Source organism: Apteryx rowi, unplaced genomic scaffold (genome assembly GCF_003343035.1).
Source record: "Apteryx rowi isolate R43461 unplaced genomic scaffold, aptRow1 scaffold_26, whole genome shotgun sequence".
NCBI classification, from domain to species: domain Eukaryota; kingdom Metazoa; phylum Chordata; class Aves; order Apterygiformes; family Apterygidae; genus Apteryx; species Apteryx rowi.
The window spans coordinates 1905283-1928360 of NW_020448974.1; the positions used below are offsets into that span (position 1 = coordinate 1905283).

General features: G+C 40.7%; 1 protein-coding gene across 1 annotated transcript in view; it reads right to left on the reverse strand.

Moving 5' to 3' along the window:
* GNA13 (G protein subunit alpha 13) overlaps positions 1-18780 on the reverse strand; it is a 31393-nt gene extending 12613 nt beyond the window's left edge. The window contains exons 1-2 of the mRNA XM_026067473.1: positions 18416-18780; positions 16439-16665 (exon numbers count right to left, since the gene is read on the reverse strand). Of these exons, the coding sequence (XP_025923258.1) occupies positions 16439-16665; positions 18416-18698 (510 nt within the window). The 5' untranslated portion in view covers positions 18699-18780. The remainder of the gene's footprint in view (positions 1-16438; positions 16666-18415) is intronic.
* Positions 18781-23078: the final 4298 nt, after the last annotated feature.

A 23078-nucleotide genomic window follows, 5' to 3' on the forward strand; every position in this document is an offset into this window, starting at 1 on the left:
TTCCAGACTCATTAGCTGTAGATATTTATTCTAAAATATCTGGACCTCAGAGCCTGTAAGCACGTATGTATGTATATATGTATGTATTTTAATCTTAGACGGCTCCTTTTATACTACTTACAGTAATGTCTACTCTGTAAAGCAGCATTAACCCTGCAGTGCTGGAATGCATGAGTTACTGCCTCTCCTTTAAATCCCRGGAGCTTACTGTTACTGCAATGAATTGAGCTGTTCTAGCACACAAATAAACCACAGCCTGTAAAGGTCACAAAACAACACCAGAAGCAGCTTCCCAAAAGAGGGGATTTCCTGAAAACATGAACGCAGAATACACCACATCAGCCTGCAGCAACACTAACACTCCAGACCCACACATCTAACAGCAAACTAGCAGTCAAAAAGCCCACGGAGAAGACTGCTGAAGTTTTCAGACTGTCATGTATAAAGTTTCATGGCAGATAAATATCACAGTGGGTATTCTGAAACTGAAAATGGGTTAAGGTATAAAGGCATTCACTTACAAGCATAATACAGTTCATAAAGCAGTGATATACCAGTTCTCCTCCTCCACATCTTCAATTTATTCACTGGGTGATTCCCTTATCAAAATCCATTCAGACAACTGATATGACACACCAAGCAAGTGCTTGTCAACATGACTCAACCTTACATTATCTTTAAGAATAAAAGTTGTTCGATCACTGACTTTTTCAGCTTGCATTCACTGAGAATTTACAAGAGCTTCAAACTCATCATCTCTTTTTCCTTCTTATTCCACACCCCTCCACATTACACAGCTACAAGCTGATGCCTTAACCAGAGGTAATTTGTCATCTGACCTGGACGTTTCAATGTCAGTGGGCTAAGCACTGCTAACCACAGGCACACTCTTGAATTGTAACTACCATGACCAATAAACRTTATCAGAACATACTACTGCAAAACCCGAGTTTTGACCCATTTTAAATAAGCTTCAAAGAGGCACCATTACAAAACAATCAAGCAAGTCTTCTGATCCTTTTTAAAGGTGTAAATCTTTGGAAAAGCGTTCTCAGTATCATATAATATCGAGAGAGAGAAAACCAAACCAAAACAAAAACACTTCACACCACCAAGGAAAACCTTAATTCCAGCAGTTGTTAAAACTTAGTAAGAAGATGGTCTATTTGCAGTCCTGTACAACAAAAACCTGCTAAGCCAAAAAAAAAAGACCGAAGACAGTATTGTTTCTATGTTAGCCTACTTCTTCACGATATTAGAACTAGATCTCACATTCTATATATCGAAGACAGTGGCTATTCAGCTGCATTCAATAGACAGTTGCCTGTTGAAATTATAAAATTTCCCTTTAGACTAACTGTAAGTTATTTGGTTTACCTGAGATGACTAGAAAAATGAAACTGGGTTTTCCCACCCAGCCGCACTAACTGCTGTCTGCTGACTGTGTCTTACTTCTGCCGCGCTGTCAGAGCGGCCAGGCTGCACTAGTGTTCCCACCACGCCAAAGGAGCCGCAGCAACGACAAACGTGACAGGAGCTTGAGAAGCTGCAGATCTGCAGCTGTTAACTACAGTTCGCTAGTTCTGCAGTGAATTCCTGCTTAGTGTTCAGACCCACGTTCTGTGAGCGCGTATGACAGAAAATCAACTAAAGATCCAGTTAAAAAATACATACATATGGCGATAAACTGAACTTACTTAGAACGTGTCTTCTACCAAGAGGTCCTTGAACAAGTCACAAAGCCAGAAAGACCAGATCTACAATTTTATTTTTTATGGTTAAAAAAGTTATGAGGCTTCTATCAAAGTCAGGAGTAGGGAAAAACACATATACCATTTACAATTATTTTTGAAATCTACTTACAAACACAGAGTAAGGATCAACTGTTCTCAGACAGGTACCCAAAAGCTCATCCAAGCTAACTATAAAAAGAGATAAGGCTACTGATAGAGCATGGCCCCTTTAACGTAGAGCTGCTAACACCTTCACAAAAGAAAAGATCACATATTATATAACACAGCATGCTTCTAGCCAGGTTATATGGAGGTCTTAACCTAGCTGTAGGTGAATGCTTTTTTGTGCGCGTGTGTGCTTTTTTCTTTCTTTCTTTTTTTTTTTTTAAATGCAGGTGAACTTTTAAAGTCATTTTTACAGTCGAGCAGTTCTGAACTGCAAACCTCTGAAGTGTGGTTTAAGGTTAATAATAATTTGTTTGGTACACCACACAGACCATACCATTGAACTTGTCCACTACCCATTTCCTTGTGCTGAAATTAAAACATAGGCCCAAAGATGCCAATATCAGTGATAAAGTAAAACCTAGGCTTAAATACATTTCTGGTATGCACATTGACATACAGAAACTTGAAGCAAGAAGCACTGCAATAAAGCTATTTTCTTGAACATAAACCAATACAGTAAAATGAATGACTTACACACTACCTTCAAAGCTCTTACAGTGTTAGAAGATTGTGCTTTTGCACCTTTAATATAGAATTAAAATGAACTATATTATCTTGGATTTTAAGCAATCACTTTGACTGCTTGCAGAAGATGCACTTTTTTGTTTAAATGGAACATATACATCTCAGCTGTGGCCCTTCAACCTCCTCCTGATTCAGAAATGCATGTAAACCACAGGAAGTTGACTGTTAAATAACTTTATTCATAACTGTCAAGTATTCCATTTTCAGAAAGGTCTGATTCAAAACAGCTTGCGTGCCTCCTGGAGTCTTGGGATCCCTACCGAAGAAAGTCAAGCCAAGTTACTTTATCATGAACATACAATTGATTTACAAGTTACAAGAAAACACATCTAAATCATATTCTTATCAAAGTATTTAGACATTACAACAGCCTCCACTACAATACTGCATTTATTTTTACTTGTCCTGCTCATGCTTGCACAATAAAATATCTTCAAGTTTTATGTAATGGACTCTTTTTACAAATACAAAACTACAGCTCGTGTTGGTCATTTACCTATAAGGCAGCAGTGCATAACAACKGCTCATATGTGGTCTTCTGAGGTCCAACAGACCTTTTTTTTTTTTTTTTTTTAAACAAACAGAACACAGCACAGAGAAAGATTACTGTCTAAAATGTTGCTAGTTAGTGCCTAAAGCAAAGTAACCACAAAAATACTTTGGGGGAAAAAAAAAAAGACTAGATGAAATACACAACAGATGAACATGTCTTAAATCCAGGAAGTGGCACCAAATTATTTGGTTTCCATGAAAACACTGTCAGTAATCAGAATATGATTTGCTGAAACCTTTAACACAGCCAAATTGGTTTTTAGTTCTTTTAAGGGAATATATATGGTATTTTTTTTTGCCAATAGCTATAACTAAAGAGAAGAAACATCAAATAAACATTTAGTCATCATAAGTTTTAAATAAAGAAATGTACAATTTATCAAACCATCTAAGTTTGGCTGCAAGTTCAGTGGAACACAGAGGTGACAAGACTTATTGAGTATCTGAAAGAATGAATCAGATATTTAAAGAAAACAAGAGATACAACTTGGTAATTGTAGATTAGAATTATAGGAACCGCTAAACATTTTCTCTTCCTGACCTTACCCAAATTTCTGGGAAAAGGCAGGCAAAGATTTCATCTCTTAAAAAAGCTGAGCTCTTTTAAAAGCCTAGTTTAGAGCAAGGACAGATGATAAATACAACATTTTTAGGCTGGTATGCACGCCTAGATTGAGATACAAGGTAAGCCACTGTGACACAGGAAAAGCAGCCCTAAGGGCGAAAGAAGATGGGGGAATAACCAGAGTCATTAAAATTCTGCATTTCTACAATACCTTAATAAACTTTGTGGTATACAACTTCATTATGTACAGTTTGGGGCATTAGAGGCTTAATCCAGATAAAAACATATTTGGGGATTTTGTTAAAGAATCCAAGATAAAGAATCTTTAACTTTCATTTTCTGGAAGCCCCCCACACAGCTGCTTCCAAAGACGACTGACTGTGAATCAATACGGCTGCTACCGAAGTTTCACCAGATGCCTTCGAAATCTCAGTAATAAGCATGGAGGCAATTCATGGAGGGATGTTTTAGACAAATCAAAGTAGATTTCTTAGTGGGAGAGGCAGTCAAGAGCACTAGAACCCCCCCCCAACCCAGTAATGTTCAGAGCATTACATGAAAGAGACTGATGATCCAGACTGAATTTATGCCACACCTCAAATTAGGTACTGATCTCAAATCCAAAATCCTCTTGATTGTTAGACCAGTAAAAGTTGAACAAAGTCTTATATCCAGATCTTAATTTGGTTCTGTTTCTTTCACTGGCCTCAGACTTGGAGATAAAAAGACTTTGACTCCTTCTCAACTTCCAGGTTTCTACAAATTAATCCCACTCACCATTCACTCCTCCCAGTGCTTTCTAATGGGAATTTCTCTTGCAAACATGCCCCAGTCAACAGAAAAAGGACAAGACTTTTATCCATTCATAGCTCTAACTTGCTTAAGGAACTGAGTCTAAAAACAAAACAAAAATAATCCAAATACTTTTCCTATTTTATAATAGGAGATCAGCAACTTGCTTGGTATCTGCTGAGGCGGGAAGCAGGGGGAACAATTTGTTTCCCAGTTGCCATTCCTCTGCTCTAACACTTGATATTGTTCTCTGTTTAAGCAGTGATTTTCTTAGCAGTGTTTCAGGAGTTTACAGTAAGAATATACAATAACTCCTTTTAAAAAAGGGTGCTACGGTGTTTAGGGAAGAGTGTCAATGTAAGCAACAGCACCATTTACTTACCAAACTGCAAGGCTGGGTCAAAATATTTGGAAGTGCACTAACACAAAACATTTCCGGGAAAGAAATATGTTTCCTCTCTCTAAGTGTTAATTATGGCCAAAGTTATGTTAAAACCAGCATAAACTGGCTCTCCCACCAAAACACAGCCGTCCTCATTCATGCCAACACGAGCCTTATTGCTGCCCTGTCGAACAACCAGATCAGTGAACCATTTCACATTAAAACTATTCCTTCCCTCTCCCTTCCCTAAGGAGAAGGGCAAATTGCTTTAAAATGGCACTGCTGTCAATGGAACCATTAACAGAACCATAGCCTTAACAGGGCTAAAGTGCAGATACTTTCTGCCAAGATCAGACATTTAAGGATCTCCTACCTTCTTTCTCTCCAGCTCAACTGTTTGACTAATTTAAGTCTCATCCGCCCATTTTTAAAGGTAAAACTTAAGGACATAGGGATTAATCATAGCTTTTTTAGTAAGACTGAAGAGTTTCAGTTACAGACTACATTTGTTTACACAGGAGTACAAAATAACCTTCTTCTCCCCCAGCACATGTCACAGATGCATCACAACACATCCTACCTCTGCTCAAACACTATCCTATTTCCTCTTTTCAGCACTTCCTGTGTGCAGCTCTAGTTGTCTTTGGCTTTTTTCAGAGCGGTCAGAACTGCGTCACAGCATAGAAGAGAAATCTTTCTTGCATTCAGTCAGACAAACTGAATATCTGTCCTAAAAAGAAGGGTTGAAGTCGTGACTCAAGAAAGTAATCTTTTATAAAACCTTTTGTAGCAGAGTAGAATTTGGATTCAGAACAGCTGGATCCCATTTGGTGGAGGGCTCTCAATATCATGAAACTACAAAAAAACAAGAAAGGGAGGAGTCACACTAAGTTTATTTCATGACTAACATTTTTATCTTGCATAAGGGTGTTAACAGCAAAAGGTGAAGGAGTTTAAGAAGGGTTTTTAACCCAATAATATCCCTTTAATCTATTATCCCCTATTGACTGTGTAATCCAATTAATCCATAATTCTCAAATTGTGGAGAACAAACAAAGGAGCACAGAACATGCCAACTCGAGCTACCTAGCAGCATCCAGAAGCTGCTGGATACCCAGGAGCATCTGCTATGGCTGCCATACCCAAACGGTTGCGAACGGAAAGAGAGGAAGTCAGTCAAGCCATGTGCAAGTGATTCTAATGCTAAACACTCCAAATAAAGCTCCAGCATCAGGTTTTTCTCCTGCTTGCACGTAATTCAGTTTTGCACTAGCCTTCAAATTGCTTAACATACAAATCTGTTCCAGTCAGCAAAGCAGTTCCATGATTTCAGATTTAACATGCTATCCCAAATAACCCAATAACGACACAATCTAGTACTAAGCAGAACTTAACCCACATACTAATAGGCTACAGAGCAAATTGTTCCAGTTCAAAACTACTTTCCTAAGAGGCAAAAAATCCAGTTTTGGTTTTTCTTTAGCTAAGGTACTCTTCCATTGCCAGGCTCTCAACAAAACTTGCTCAAAAACATGAAAATTCAGTACAGCTTTTAGACAAGGTCAGGAATGGCTTGCCATTAAACCATACAAAACTATGGCTTCTTCCATGCAAAACACTCAGTTATCCTATTTTCAACAAATTCTGAAAGACTACTTGAAATCAGAATGAACCATATTCCATTAACAAACGAGAATTTTAAGAAGCTCTGGGTAGTTCTGGGTTGTACAAAGTGATATTCTGTTTGTATAATTCAAAAGCAAAACCAAGGAATCTGTTGTTCCTTCCCCTACCCAAATTAAAAACCCTAGAAATACACAGCATTTATACTGGAGTGACATATATCCTTAAGATCACCGTTCCAAAATATGAAGCAGACACTGAAGTCTATCGCAGCCTCTTCCAGAGATCAAAGCCAGGTCAAGAAATACAATAAATGACATATGGGACACATTCTGCAGAGCCAGAACATCTAGTGAAGATGCTTCTGTTTGCCAGAACCTGAAGAGAAATTAATCCATGAATGCAAGCTAGGATATGCTGTCCAGAAGATCAGTTGCACTTTCTTTCTTCAAAGGTWTATTTCCCCCCCCTTTCTCTCCCTCACAAGTATTTATCCTCCAAATCCTTCTTCCAAATAGTTTACTTTAGGAAAGACATTGGTACTTTGCAAAAGATTTTCAAATTTCATTGATTTCAGGTCATGGCACGTATGGAGACCTAGTAGAAGTCATATGAAAACATGCACTGACCAAGACGAAACAGCCACCTCCCAGTTACTATTTACACTCTGGGAAGCATCTATATAAACTTCAGATGTTTTGCACACAAAACAGACTGGAACCAGACTGTAAACATTTGCTCTTCGTTCAGTGCACTGACCCACTGGCTCCATGACTTCATATGTTTGCAACTCAAACTGCATTTAATCTAACACTGAAGCAGCAGTGAGTCTGCAAATCTGCCATCCATCATTTAGACCTTTACTTGCTTCCAAGTTGTACAAGACTGGCAAAGGCTCCTAAAAACATGACAAATATTTGGCATGTAAAAACGTATCAGTACTACAATTTGTCGAATTGAATTTGAAGATGCCTGAAGAGCCTATTATTACACATTCTGTAAACTAAACCACAGCCTTTCAAAAGTAGAAGCCTACAACTAGATACCGATGCACACACAGTGAAGTATCCCCAGGATTCAGTTTTATAACATGCATTTGGTTCCCATTTCAGGCTCATGAGAAATCCAGATGACCAAATGCTTTTTAGTTCCTTCCTCTAAGTCACTGACTCAATTAGCAGAATCCATTTCAGTTAAATTTTGGTATTTCTGTTTGCAAACAATGCTAAACCAGCAGAATTAAATATTTGTGACATACTAAAGTATCAGCTCTTGTTACAAGCTATCTGATGAGATTCAATGATAAAATTACTAAGTCTTGTGGAAGATCTACATGCATCATTAGATGAGTGTTTGTTTCTTTAAAAAGTTGTAGAAGCTGTGTCTAAGGCACCCAACAGTAATTTGAGTCCAGAAGACTCTCTGAACAGAACCAATATCCAAGAGGAGGCAAACATTTCACATCACTTGTAGAATTTCTTACTAGAAATTAAGCTATAGAGGTAACTATATAACTGTTTGCTACTGAAAACAGTTAAAGGTCCAAATACAATCTACACGTAAAATTTTTAGTAGATCATCCTGCAAACCCCTGTACTTCAGATTACAGCAGATGTCAGTGCACTGCATTTCCTTGTCTGGAACTTCTGCATCCTCTTCTATTTGGTCACTAGCAGATGATCAAGATGTCACGTGTCCAGTGAGAAGTGTTTCTAGTTGGTCTGCAGAGACTCCAGTCAGTTTGTTTAAAATGATTTATCCGGCATCATTAAACAAAGGATAAAGATACAGAAACTCATGTGTGACTGATTATGCTTTCCTGTACCTTTCACACACAAAAAAAAGGGGGGTGGGGAGGTATCTCTTCAGTTCTTTSGTTAAGTCACTACACAGGCACATGACATTCCAGTTATTTTAACTAAGTAGACTAATATAAATAATGGGAAAACATTTAAGACATGAATGATCATGACAGAAGTGTGATACATGGTACATTAAACGCTGTGGAAGGTGGCACACTGCCTCTTACAGTAATTTTAGCCTGACTACCTAAGCTATGATGACAAAGAACTCCGGGTGTTTTCTACATTTAAAATTCCATAACTTTTCCATGTATAGGTCCTAATGTTTATCATTAATGCAGACGTGCAAGTGAAGAAGATACCGGGAATTATTCAGGACCTTATTCCAGTTGCTAACATAGCCTCTATATATATGATTCTAAATATTTGCTTTAGTCACCATTTAAATTTACCTTGGGAAACAAACAAACAAACAAAAAAAAAGTGCTAGTGGACACAATGCTAGTGTGGAGAATTAGGATAAAGTGCAACTGACTTCTCGCTATATATAAAACACTAGTGCAGCTATTCTATTGCTTTTCTTGTTTAGTAGAGTCAGCTATAGTTATGTTTTCTCACATTTTCTTAAGCAACTTCCTCAGCTACCACAAGCTAAAGCTTGCTACCACTTTGCTGGTTCTATATAAGAACTACAGCATGAACACAGAACATTTTAAATAGCATTCATCACAAATTGAAGTTCAGGTCAATGAAACTGCCAAAACACAGTCATCCAAATACAACTCGAGTGTAATGCGTGCTCAGTGAGAGCAGACTTAACCAACCTCTAAGGCTGAAATCTTATTACATTAGGTTTAAATTAGGGAACAGCAGCACAAATCAACACTGCCCCTGGCATTGCACCTTAATCCTGAAGGATGCCATTATTTGCATATGAAAGAGATCATTCCATATTCTTTGCCTGAGGTGCAAAATTAATTTCACCCATATAGATGGAACATCACAGCTGCATTCATACCACGTTTTACCAGCACAGAGATTTGCTGACAGCTATGAATAATAGAACTTTGTAGTGTAGATTGGGCTTACATTTAGCAAGTCATTTCTAGACAGACGGAGAACAAGTCCTAGCCATTGCTACATTTAAATTGTGTGAAACAATGCAAGAGACAGCGCTACAGGTATTAACATGTAGTATCTTGCAGGTTAGCAGCCAATAAGGAAATCAGCTTGAATACCTTTTTGTACCAAGATCTCATGTTACATTGTAAGCAGCAGAAGGCAGCAAAAGCTCATCTAACACATTTGCACCAATTAAGAAAAAAACTCATGAGAACAGGTTCATCATGAACTACAGCCAGTTCAAGACATGTGAAAGGCTGAGAAAGTATCCACCTCTGACTGAGCTCTTTAGGAGTTGCAGACATACACAGCATGTTCAAAGGGGCACTTACATTTTAATTTTACAGTTCATTTTATCAAGGCTCACATAAGTACAGAAACTAGATTTTTGGAAGAAGTATGACATCACCTTTTAGTCTTCTGCAAAAAGTGTTTAAGGAAACTAAGGCACATGCTGATCAACATGACATAGCTTCCTCAAGATAGAACGTGGATAAGAACTCAGTGCTCTGCTCCCACACTGTATTGTGAAAGTCAGTATTTTAAAAGCAGTGGTTCTCCATAAACAGATATTTGGATCAAGCTTGAATTAAGAATTCCATCCTCAGAGGTTGTATATAGACCACATGGACAAGATCTGTTTGTACAAGCTAAACATAGCTCACATAACTCACAATCCTTCAGAAAGTTGCTAGTGTTCTTGGTCAGAAGACAACCCAACATGCTTCAATTTGGAACGCGTGTGTGGGGATAACATGGCCACATCAAGACAGCTCCCATTTAAAGACCTCTCAATCTAGAGTCGCATCTGTACTTAAAACTAGTAACAACAATAGAAAAAGATACTCAGTTGGAGCAGTTGTTTAAAAAAAATAAAAAAATCCATTCATACAGATACACATTGCACCAAACACATTGGCAAGATGCAGCCTAACAACCACAGTCAGCACTCTACTTTGTAAGCAGAGACAAAGGCTATATCAAGTTTACTTTTCAACCTGAAAGTTAAACTACTGGAGGTAAGGGTGAACCTATTTTCTGCACTTTGGAAGGGGGGAGGGGAAGAAAGGACAATGTTCTTCAGGGAAAACAGGCCAGCTTGCACTACAGCATCAATGGGCAATACCAGACCAATGTTCTCCAAACATTTCAGTATTTTACAGCTAAAAAGAAAAAAGTTAACAGGCCGGAAGAAAAGAACACTGGAAAGGGGAAAAAGGCAATCCCAGAGAGCAGACTCTCACAAGGGGCAGTAACTCGTAGACACTGACATAGAAATCAAATCCCAATTTGATCCCAATTAGAAAAATCGGCACTTAGTGTTAAATTAGTGTTAAAACTTAGTGTTAAATTAGTATAATGGTTCATTTGAAGATAATCCAAATCAATTAGAGTATTACGGTAAATCACCATTACCAAAGCACTAGTATATGTATTAAGCGTTTTCTGGCCACAAACCAAGAAAAAGGAAACTCAAGCCTCCTTGTTGTTTAACCCTAGTGTTAATGCCTATATGGAGCCTAATATGAATTTAAAGTCAACATAATCTTGTCTGCGGGGCAGGAAAACCAGCAAATTCTCAAGAACTCCGAGTCTTTTCTGAAGATTTGAAAGACCCATTTCTAAGCAGAAATTTGTCTTCCTTCCAGTTACGGCAACAATTCTTGATAAATCACTTTCACTTAAAGTAAAATCAACAGATGGCAATTGGTAGCTCTAACCTTTCCAAGGGTTTTTACAAGTCATGCTCACTGTACCATGCCATCCTGTCATTTGATTTTGTTAGACCTATTGATTGGGGAAAGAGGGGAAAACAATTTATATTTACATACAAAGCAGTAGCAGTTATTTTACACAGAAATTTAAGCAATAATCAGTGTAATCCCAGCACTGTAGTTAAATACAGTAATTCTGAATCAAACGAATACATGCCCAGATGGCAAATGCATGGATTTACAGAAACATCAGGTAATTGGATCTCATGTCCTTAGTGAAGGAGATTCTTATATCCATCTGAGAAAATTTTTACCAAGGCTTTATGCACTCATGGATGCCTCAATATGAAAGCCACCTACACACGTCAAGCAGAACACAGCAGAACTGAACACCCAGTCTCAGAAGTAAGGGGAGACCTGGGAAAGGGAGGAGGAAAGACATCTTCACCCCACAAATCAGGGGTGTGGGGAGCATTACAGAAGATGAATCCTGAGAGGAGCACTGACACATTCCAGAGGCTACAAGCTGTTGAAAGGCTCTTGAAGTTGTGTCACAAATATGGTGTAGATACTTTTAATGAACCACAGATAAGAGACCCAATCTTTTTTCAGGTTCTATGTTTGTTGACTTCAGACAGAGAAGCTGAATATTGACCTTGTAGCCGTTTCATAATATGGGCATCCACGCTTCAGGAAGAGGAAGACATCAACATCTGGCAGCCTAGTTTGGCTTCAAACCATCTACCTTCTTGGGATCACTATGCTATAGTCAGGCACATTTCAAGGAACTGTTACCTATAGCCCTGAAAGAATAGTAAATTTTGCTGACACTTTGCAGTGGCTATTTGAGGGTTGCTTCTTTCCAGTAGAAGTAGTAATTTAATGTTCTCTTGTGTACAATAGTCTCATCAAGATTCAGAGACAGAACTCAGAAAAGTCCAAGAATATAAGACAAAATAAAATCTTACAGTAAACTGAATAATATTCTCCAAAAATGCTACTCTGCAACACAAAATGCTACAGAGAAACTGCAGCAAAACAGTAGAACTTAAAGTTGAACACGCCTTTTCCTGTCTTCTATAATCTGATCTAGCACTTGCAGACATGCCACAAAAGTAAACAGGATCCAGAGGTAAATGCATATCCAATCATCCTTACTGTACTTCATATGTCTACTTTAACAGCAGTTCTATGCAAACGCTGACAGAGTACAATGACCGATGACAGTGCCATCACTGCCTCCATACAATGAAGACTCATGGCATGAAAAAAGCAATTAATGTAATTCACAATAAGGGCAATTTTGTGTCTATTTGAAGACCAACAAATGCTGGTAGCAAACATCTAAAACCACCCCAAAATTATCTTTACCAAGAATAATCCTTTAATATATTCAAAGTTTATGGTGCATCTGAGCAATTCAGCTCTCATCCTACTTTTTCATTATCGAAGAAGCTGAAGACTCTTAAGCCATGATTTCAAAAGTGCTTCTCTGTCGATCATTCTAACAGCAAATTCAAGAAACGCAAGTTTATAGCTAACGCACTGATGTGAGAGGCAGCATACAAAAGTAGCCGTACACAGAAGTACCCTCCTCTGCATTACTAGATACGCAGCACTGGCACTAGACACTTCCTCGACCACCAGCGCCTCAAAGCAAGTCTCAACAAAAACAGTAAACCTTTACAGTCCTGTAAATGAACATTTCACAAGTACAAACATAAGAGCTAGGAAAACTCCGGTTAAATCATTAGATATTCCTTACAATTTATAACAGTACTCCTGCTTTCCTTCTCACTCATTTAGATGTATGCTTTCTTCCTACTCCTCCACATAAAGCAATACAAGTTTCACTCCAGCATTCAAGCATCAGCTTTCTGATTCACTGGAATACTGACTTGCTGTTGTGTTGAAATAAACCATTGGTATGTATGGTATAGAATTAAGAAAATGGCTTTGTTTATCCAAGTCATTACAGAAGATTATTAGAGGAAAACAATTTGCAGTGGGAAATCTGAAGTGTTAATTAGATGACAGAAAGTGTTAGGATGAGACAAACTAATTCCATAACTAACGCATGCTAGCAACCTGACCAGAGGCCACAGAAGAAAAGCTCAGTGGATGAAGGAGAGATAAAGCTTGAGGATAACTAGAATCCTAAGTGTAACTTACAGGAACTGACTAAGCAGTGAAGGGAAAAAAAAAATCCTGAAAATTTGGAGTTAACGATGTTAGTGGAATTATCACTTGAATGATTTTGTTTCATAATAAAGTTTGGGGGATTATAACATTAACACTCAAAGAAGTACTGAAATGCCAAATACTGTATTAAGCTGTAATTAGCTCTTTCCAGTTTCAAAGCATTATAGAGGTGTAAACTAATGAATTTTCCTAAAAATTATTGGATTACTGGCCAGAAGGCTCCTTTTTATTTWTTTATTTTTAACTACGGGATATAGAAGATATTGACTATCTCCATGACCAGTTAAATTAACAAAAAGAGGAAGGACGTTCTAGTGAACAAGGCATGGAAATGCTGATTTCTAATTCCATTAAAATACAACTGAGTTTTGGGTTTCCCCATTACATTGCTATAAAAAGACTGCATTGTTTCTTTAGGTTCCTAGTATCATTTCTGCCATTATGAGTGAAAGATGATGGAGGAAAACAGGAGAAGGAAAAAAAAGAAAAGGCAAGAACAGCTCAATGATCTCTTACAAATGCACTTATATATGCACCTCTGAATTTACATTCTAACTATATATGTATGGGAACTTTCATCTCAACCTCTCTTTCTCTGTACTTGCTATCTATCTGTTCAAACTACAAATGGCCTAGAACCGCACATGCTTGGTTCCTCTCCTCCAGTATTGCCATATAGATTTTGATGCTTTTATTCTTATCTGTCACTATATTCTTCATTTACTCACTTCTACCTTTGACCCAAAGCATCCTATTCCCATTATAAACGGTACTTTCCCAGCCCTCTTAACATGAACCATGTTTCAGTGCAATGTCAAACTCAGTCAAAAGAAAAAAAGTTACTCACTAGACAGTCTGAAAAGAAGTTAGATCACATACAGTCAAACAATACTCTTCTACCACGCTCAATCCCAATATTACATGCTTTTTCCTCCACTCTTCATTCTCTCCCACTCACCTTATCATTCTAACACTGATACTTTCCTTTCATTACATTTTTTGCCACATGCAGTTGAACTAGAAGTGGAAAAGTATTTTCCCCTCCTCCCCATTTTACAACACTAGCAGTTTTCAGTCTTTAATCTTTACTTCAAGAGTCAGCACCCAACACTACTGAACTGTCAACTTCTCTTTCAACTTCCCTGTTCTCCCTCCTATTGATCTGGATATGCCTGTACCTCCCTTCTTAACCGATTTGTGTCTTCCTTCCATATTATGCTACAGTTTTTACACAACTTCAGTTCTCAGAACACATTTCTGCAGAGCCTTTCAGCAGATATGGCAAAAATATGTACTCCTTCAGGAGTGTTCCACTATTCCTTTGGCTACATTGAGCTCTGTCATAACTTAAACTGGAAGGTTACTGGGGCAGCAACCAAGACTTCACGCTTGGCTAGCACTGATCACACTGACTGCACTCAATACAATGACATCATTCAACTTTTTTTTTTTTTTCCTCCTTCTTCTTTTTTTTTTTAATGTTTACAGGCTGGCATGAATATCTCGGACTGAGATTTTGAAAGGATTTAGGAAATAAAGCAATGGAAGTATAAATAAAGCAGTTAACTTATTTGCAAAATTGAATATTAGGACAGTACTTAACTATTAAGAGTTCTTTTAAAAATATTCCCAAGTTCAATCTAAAGTATAATGTGATACAGATATATCTTCACAGAGAAGATGATACAGATTTAGGGACTGCTAAAAGAAAGCAATCTTTTTTTCTGGCAGATTTCAGAAGAACACGTATACTTCAAATCCTACTCAAAGTGAAACTCTGAACATGCTTCAGTTATGGAAAGAACCTACTGGTCAGAGATTCAAAATGACAGAGGCAGCAAAGGAAAAGGGAGCTATTCAGCCTGAAGTCACTAAACATGCTTAATAAAAGACAAAATTTTATTTAACAGATTTTAAAACCAATTATCCCATCACAGCAATTACATCACTAAGAGCCACATCTGCACCAGAAGAGGATCTTGAATTTAGAAGAACAATTACTCCTTTACGACCTTTTTGAAGGCAAAACTCTGTTTTAACACAATTCCTTTAACATCCAACTGTACCATCACCTCATACTAATGCAAAGATCACAGGTCTCATTAGAAACTTATTTACACAGCACAGAACTAGGCTGGGCAGTTGATAGACTACTTGAGCACTTGCCCATTCTACATTCTCTGGAAGACGTTCCAGGATTAGGCCAATGCATATTTATAACGAGTATTTACACAACCTATTTAAGTCAGTGTACGATTACACAATTGCTCGTAATAGCTCAACAGGAGACACCATCATCTATTGTTCAGATTCACACTAACACAAAGGTTATTTTTAAGACATTAAAACATAAAGCCACTTAGGTTTAATAGTTCTGCAAGAACAGAACACCAGATTTAATCTATTTTAAGGTTCTCAAACTGCTCCACCCCTAAAAAGCTCTTCAACATTGGCATTTTACTGTGCAAGTCCACAAATGAATAAAGAGCAAGTGTAAAAGTCCTCCTCTCCTTTTGCAGCATTAACATAGAAATTGAGTGAAGGGACAGTTTAAGCTCCAGCTCAAGAATCAAGACACGTTTCCTTTTTTCTTTCCAAATCCACTACTGAACTGTGTATTTATTCCATCTTTAGCCGAGAACTTCAATAAAACAAAAATCTTATTACATGAGAATTAACATACACATTTGAATTTAAACAGGAAGTACACACAGGGAATGCTTGCAAGATAGTTCAAATTGGAATTGAGAAGGGAGTGGTTTTTAAATTCTTTTAATTAACCCGTGCATATCTTTTCTTAAAATCACAATAGTATTAAGCCTTTCTTTATTGCAAATCATGTTTTTTAATGCCAATACACTATTTAAACAAAGGGTAAGAATAATCATATGGTAAAAACACTACACAGATTCTGATCATCAGTTCCTAGTTGCGTTACAAGAGTTAAAAACTCTGTCTCAGTTCTCTCACATACCAAATGAGGACAACTGTGTCAGAAGCTCTTTATTATTCTTGGTTTTAAAAAAAGAAAAAAGGAATTAAACACATCTGTTTACAATACCATAGCATAATGCTCTACCATTCAAACACACTTAACATCCATAAGGAGGCCTGCTTGATCAGTGTTTCATTGAAAAGCAATATAGAAACAAGACATCATACACACTCAACTAAAAACATTAAAATACAAATCTTACCAGCTGGAATTCTCTGCGCCTGTCGTACGCATGCTGGATACCACTATCTGCCCACAGCGCTCTGATGGCTGGAAGGTACTGTAAAAAAACTGCCGTCTCCACCATTCCTTGCACCACTGTGACTGACCGCGTATCAAAAGCCATCATCGTATCTCCATTACTCTGGTTGGCGGGATCTCCCCAAGGAATATGAAGTTTCTCTCTGGCATCTACGAGGACTCTCACACCTTTAACAACATGAAAGAGCACCACAATTAGAATTTCTCAGCATCTACTATTTCACTAGCCTACGAGACTGTAAAGACTTGAACAACGCGCTTACTCTGTGTGCAGTCAAAGTTCAATAGGACTAACCGCACAGTAAGAAATAATGAAATTTATGCAAAATTGACTCAAAGCATTAAATTTTCAAGTAGCATCTCAGATATTTGCTATCAAAACAACACAGCCCGGATCATGCATATGATATCCATAGTACAACTCTTGCAGAAGTGCTACTTTTAGTGAGTAAATCCTCAATCTGTGCTACCAAGAAAACTTTTCTACAGATATTTTCACTTTTTTTTCCTGATCTCCAGAACCATTTCTGGCTGTTACATTTACCTGACAGGAATACAAGACGAATTAAGCACGTTTAAAAGCTCATTTCAGAATATATTAAACTATCTGATGCCTTATTTTAAAGTTTCCTAGCCCGTGTATTCTAATTAACTTGATATACAGTTATATCTACTTGTAGAGAGTGGCCATTGCTATTAATGCTCTTAGAGATATGTAGGCAACACTTACTAAAATCACAACTTCCAAATTTTATGTTTTTACAGCTTAAGTGCAGAAGGAATCTTATTACCTAAAGACTCTCGCACTTTTTTTTTTTTTTTGCTATAGCAAATATTCTCTAGTAGAAGCTGAACACTTTAAATCTGTTTTACACAGGCCTTCACAAAAAAAAAAAAAAAACACTGTGCCAACGCTGACAATGCAAATAAAGGGAAATAAATTCTGATACTAGATTTAATGATGATGAAAAAAAAAAAACAAAAAGAAAACTGCAGAAGAAGGAATAAGCAACCGTAAAGGCATGGGAGAGGCATAAGGAATCAAGATGTACTAACAACTGGCTCTATAATAACATGCCTGTTCAACACCATCAGTACCATCTTTCCAAGATTCACTGTCCTTTCATAATTCTTCCATCTGTCAAAACCAACGACTGCAGGAAAGTAGCTACAAAAGAAGATTCGCAGTTCTTGCATGTATACTTTTACAGAATAAAAGTTACCTGACTGTATTAATGAGGTCAACATACCTACCCATCACTTCTACTACCTTGCTGTTTATAGTCTTTTCGGGCTTGGTGTATAAATAGTTTTCTAAAACAACTGTCATTCCGAATCAGGGGAATTTAGGATACAAAATACCCAAGCGCCCCCTCAAGAAGGGGGCCGAGGTCTTACAGCGCTCTGCTATTTTGAGAAACTTAGTTAAGGCTTTACGCAGCTATGACACAGCCCAACTCGAAGCCAGGCGAGCAAAGGCAGCGACCGAGGGAAGGCAGAGGAAAGAGGGGTGACAGCAGGGGAGCCAGCAGCCCGCTCCGCAGCCATGTGCGCGGGTGCCCGGCTCCGCGGGGGGCTCCGCGCGGGGGTTTCTCTCAGCGGAGGCGGCAGGCGAGTTTCCGACGCGGCGGCAGCGGCTCCCGCAGCGCGGGGGGAGCTTCCTCCGGGGGCGCCGCGCCCTCGCGCGCCCAGGTGCGCGCTCCGCTCCGCCCGCCGCCGCGGAACGGCGAGGCCGGGCACCGCCGCCCGCGACACCCTGCGCCACACGGCGCCCCGTGGCCGCCGGGGGATGGGGGGGGGGGGAAGCGGCAGGCGGCCGAAGGGAAGGCGCTGCCCGTGCGGAACGGGGCCGTGCGCCGTCCCGCCCGGCCTGGCGGGAGCGGCGGGATCGGGCGCGGGCCCCGCCGCCCTCACGCACCCTTGATCACGTTGCTGTAGATGGTTGCGCGGAACTCCTCGCGGGCCGCCCGGTCCCAGTCCTGCCCGTGGATGATCCGCATCTGCTTGAGGAAGGTGGACTTGCCGCTCTCGCCCGCGCCCAGCAGCAGGATCTTGACGAGGCGCTTCACGTAGGTCTTCTCGCGGTTGAGGCACTTGTCGATCTCCTTGGACTTGCGCTGCTGCTCGGCCTCGCCGCTGGTGAGCAGGCAGCCGGGGAAGCAGCCCGACAGCACGGAGCGCGACGGCAGGAAGTCCGCCATCTTAGCGAGCACTGCCAGCGAGGGGAGCGGCCGCCCGGCCCGGCCCGCAGCAGCGCGCTCTCTGCCCGCGCATGCGCGGCCGCCGCCCCGCCCGCCATGTGACACCTCCCCCCGCGCGCCGCGCACGCCTGCTCACGTGACCGCGGGCGTCGCTGCCCTCCGGCCTCGTCACATGACGCGCCCCTTCCCCCCCCCTCCCCCGGCGCCCCCGAGGCCGTCACGTGAGCGCGGCGCGAGCCCCGCCCACGAGCGGCCCCTCACAGGAAATGGCGGGAAGGGGGCGGTGGCGGGGCCTGGGGTCTCTTGGGAGGGGGAAGACTGGTGGCGGCCGTCATTAGAGGCCTTAAGCCGTGCTGCCGTCCACAGCTGTCATTCCGCAAACCCAGACAACATCTGTGCCCGCGTGAGGGATACTGAGGCCTGGCCCGGCTCCGGCAGCAGCGTGCGGGCCCGGGGAGGCGCGCCTCTGCCATGGCAGCAGTGGCCCAGCGCCTCTTCCAGGAAACCGTTAGCGCAGGCGGCTGGGGGGAGCTCAGCCCTCGATCAGAGGGTGCAGGATGGAGCCTGACAGCTCAGCAGTTTTTGTTCTTGGTAGAAAAAGAGAATCGTGTCATTAAAAGCCTTTGAACAATTTGGCACGTACTTCCTGCCCGCTCCCCTGCGAAGAGCTACTGGGATGTGCCACGAGGGTGAAAAACCCTGCTGGGTTTCACAGAGGGGGTCACATGCAGACATAGTGGTGAAAAGCCAGCAGAACTTTTTGTCCTCTTTTACCTTTCTAAAACAAAAAACACTTTAAAAGGTTTAAAAGTTTTTCTAGTGATGCTTTGTTAATCGTGGCAACCCTTTACATGCGGGGTAGAGAAATAATAAGCTGAGGGACGTGCCAAGATTGAAAATCCACTCTTCATGTGAACCATCCCTGAGGACAATTGATTCTGTTTTACCATCTGTGCATCACAAGCAGAAATTAACCTGCGAACGCACCACCAAATACCAGCATGGTGCTCCACTGCCTACACAGACCTACACTGACTGAAGATCTGGTCCATAGTATTGAAGGCAAAAAGATCGTTACCTTTGATTATTGGTACAGTCGTTCAAATCTATCCAGAGAAGTCTTATGACCTACATATTGGTCAAATCAGTCTGTCTGTGCTCTCGTATACCTGCCTGCTGACACAGTTATCGTTTGTAGATGTAAGGACTCATCTAACTGAAAAACAAACACACACACGAGTGATGTAGCTCAGCTGCAAGTACATACATCTGTGTCATGCTCTTCTGACGTGGCCATTTATAGAATATATTACAGAAATCACATACATACACACCAATGCATATGCAATGATTACATTAAACATTTCTTTTATCTCTATTACAGCTGCTGAACTTTGCTATCTACTTATTTCTTCCCTCAACGCTCTTATGCTTTTTATTAACAATAAATTTAAGTTTAAAAAAGAAAAAGGAATAGATGAATGAGGAAACAGTTAGCTGAGCTTAACATGAGAAAATGTCACTTTGCCTGTTTACTGCAAGGACCTCCTTCATCAAAATCTGTGATTGAGTATTAATGTTCACACCTTGTATAGGGGATGTCCCCACAAGGAGATAAATTCCATTTGAATTATTCCACATGGTCTTTATAAAAAAAAGCATTTATCATAAGAGAGCAGGATGTGGTTGCATAAAATTCATATAATCATCTGAGAAGCACATCTTAGTGGTCTTAGCACAGAAACTAAAGCCAGTAATTCTTGAGCTCTAGTCCAAGTTTTAAAACCAAGTGATCTTTGCTGGCTTGACACAGTTCTCTGAGAATYTCATCTTCAGAAATGCAGAAGACTCCCAAGTTTCTACAATTCCTCTTGGAGTTAAGTAGTTTTCAGTGAATGAAAATCCTGCCAACCTTTCTCATTGCGTGCTTCTTGTCTGCATAAGGAAACTGTTAACAGTACTTGTGCTTTCCTTCAAAAAGTTTAATGTTCTTCCTAAAGGGAAATGAACATTTATTGCCTCTTAGTGAGGGAGAAAGCTAAAAACAAAGAAGTCAAGGCCAAAATATTAAAACAATTTTTGGGTGCCTCCTTTGTGAGAAACTGATTAACTCCTACCAGTAAAGTATAACAAAGAAAACTGAATTAAGTCATAGAAACAGATTAAGAAAATCATGGTTGTGCAGCAGAAAAGATAACAACAGCCAAGCTTCCAAAAGGATGATGTGTCTTTGCCTTCTGGGCCAGACAGCGAGATGCACCTAAATCCTGGAGTGCAATGATAAGGGGGCTGAATGAAAGACGATTAAAGGCTATTTTCTGGTGTCTCCTGATAGCAATATGACCTTCCTAACCCAGGCCATCCCTTGTCAGAAGTCAGAACTGTGTCAGAACAGACGGGCATCTCCTAGGGCTACCTGTGCTTCCTTTCAGTGCTGCTTCAGCCTCTCGTCTAGTTCTCCCTGGTAGTCTCAGTTTTGTCCTTTTCCTTCCTCTTTTTCCTCCTTTCACTTCACTTTCCCTCATCCACTCACCCAGCCAGTGACTTTGCTAAAGCCTCCCTCTTCTCTGGCTTCTCTCTCCAGCTGCCCGTAGCCATCTGCCCCATGTAACCATCATTCTCCAGTCATCCGCTTCCTGCTTCCCTCTCAACACAGGGTCCCTGTCACTCCTGCCTGCTCTCTCAGTTTGTCGCCTCATTCTCAACTACTCCCACTCCCCATTTCCAACTCTCCAGGTCACCTCATTGCTGGCTAGTCACTGGTCTCTTCCCAGAGCTGCTATCACTCCTCTCCTCTTCACTCCACATTTCCATCTGTGCCTTCCAAAACCTTCTACCTATACCATTCCCAATCTTCTGTCAAAGGGACATGGTCCTCAGCATGCTGCAAAGAGGGAAAGACTATTGCCCACCACATTAAAACCTGAGCTTAGGATGACAGAGTTCCCTGGGGAGGACATTAAAGTCGGCTCAATGTTATCCAGCTCGGCAGGGGAAGCAAAATAGCTCAGTCCTGGGTCAGGTGTTAACCCAGCTGCATCCTCTCTCCCCAGCAGCCAGGTCTCATCTATAAGGCAGGGTGCACAAGGTCTTTCTCTGTTTTGCTTTTTTCCTTCCTCTTTGCCATTTCTTTCCTTAGTTTTCCTGTCTCTGGAAGGTCCAGGAGTGATGGGAAACAAATGCTTGCTGCCCATTCCTGCTCCCAGCTCTTCCCATGTGGCTGCTGAGGAAGCCCCTCATTTTCAGTGCTTGTGCCCTGCCGGATAGGATGATGGACTCTGGAGACATTGCTTTAACTATTGCCTTGCTAGGGCACTTGAGACTAAGTCATGTCTCTCTCCATGCCACAGTTTCCACCTTTTTTTGATAAACTGCTTTGAAATCTTTCTGGAAGGAACTGGGTGCTGAAATTCAGTCTGTGCTTGACGTGCTCGCAGTACCATTCTCRTTGCTTCACTTACGTTAGCCCCTTCCTTCCCCTCGCCACCATCCCCAGTTTCCTTAGTTAGAAAGGTAGTTACTCACCACATGCCTTTTGTGTTGTATGACACAACTTCTGATGTGTGAAYAAAGGGCAACCACGTAGGAAATGTGATCTATAAAAAAAGGGGGGATTCCACCTACCATGCTTTCCACAAGAGAAAGCAGAGAATCGTCAGCTGTGAATGGGTCTATTAAGAATGAGGCTAACTTAAAGGGACTTTGGAAGGAGAATGGGGAGACGAAGTTTAAGGTCCCATTGGACCTTTCCCTGGCAATTCAAGGGGTATTACAACCAGGAGATGACACAGGGGACCAGCCGCAGCTGAAGTGGGAGTAAGCTGAAGTGAGGGTTGCTGTGTGTTGAGTGTGAAGCGTGGCCTCCAGTCAGTATGGTGTGGTTTTTCTCTGTGGGGTCTTSTGCAGAATTCAGCCTCTAACTCACACTGCCTTTACCCTGCTCTGTCAGAGCGTGTTTCATGGCCCACAGGTGCAGACACAGAGGGATCTGTACTCTCTGGAGGGCCCATGGACTTGTGTGGTCACCATATGATACATGGACCACATGAATATATCTTCACAATGACATCATGTCCCTCACGTGTGGGATATGAGCATTCATGTGAGCTTACAGTTACATAAATTGGATTCGCGTTAGAAAACAGGCATTGTGAGGCACAGTGATCTCCCCAGGAAATGTGTTTCTTCATAATTAGGGATGCTGTAGGTCAGGACTAAGTTGGAAAGCCAGAAGTCAGTAGATAGGTAGGAAGTCATGCACAGCTCCTGCCTGCATTCGGTCTGCCACTATCCCCTGCTATTCTTAGTCCCTTGCTTTCTTGACTGACAAATTCACATATAAAACTATCCAAGACTTTAGAAGTCTATTTGCTCTCTCCA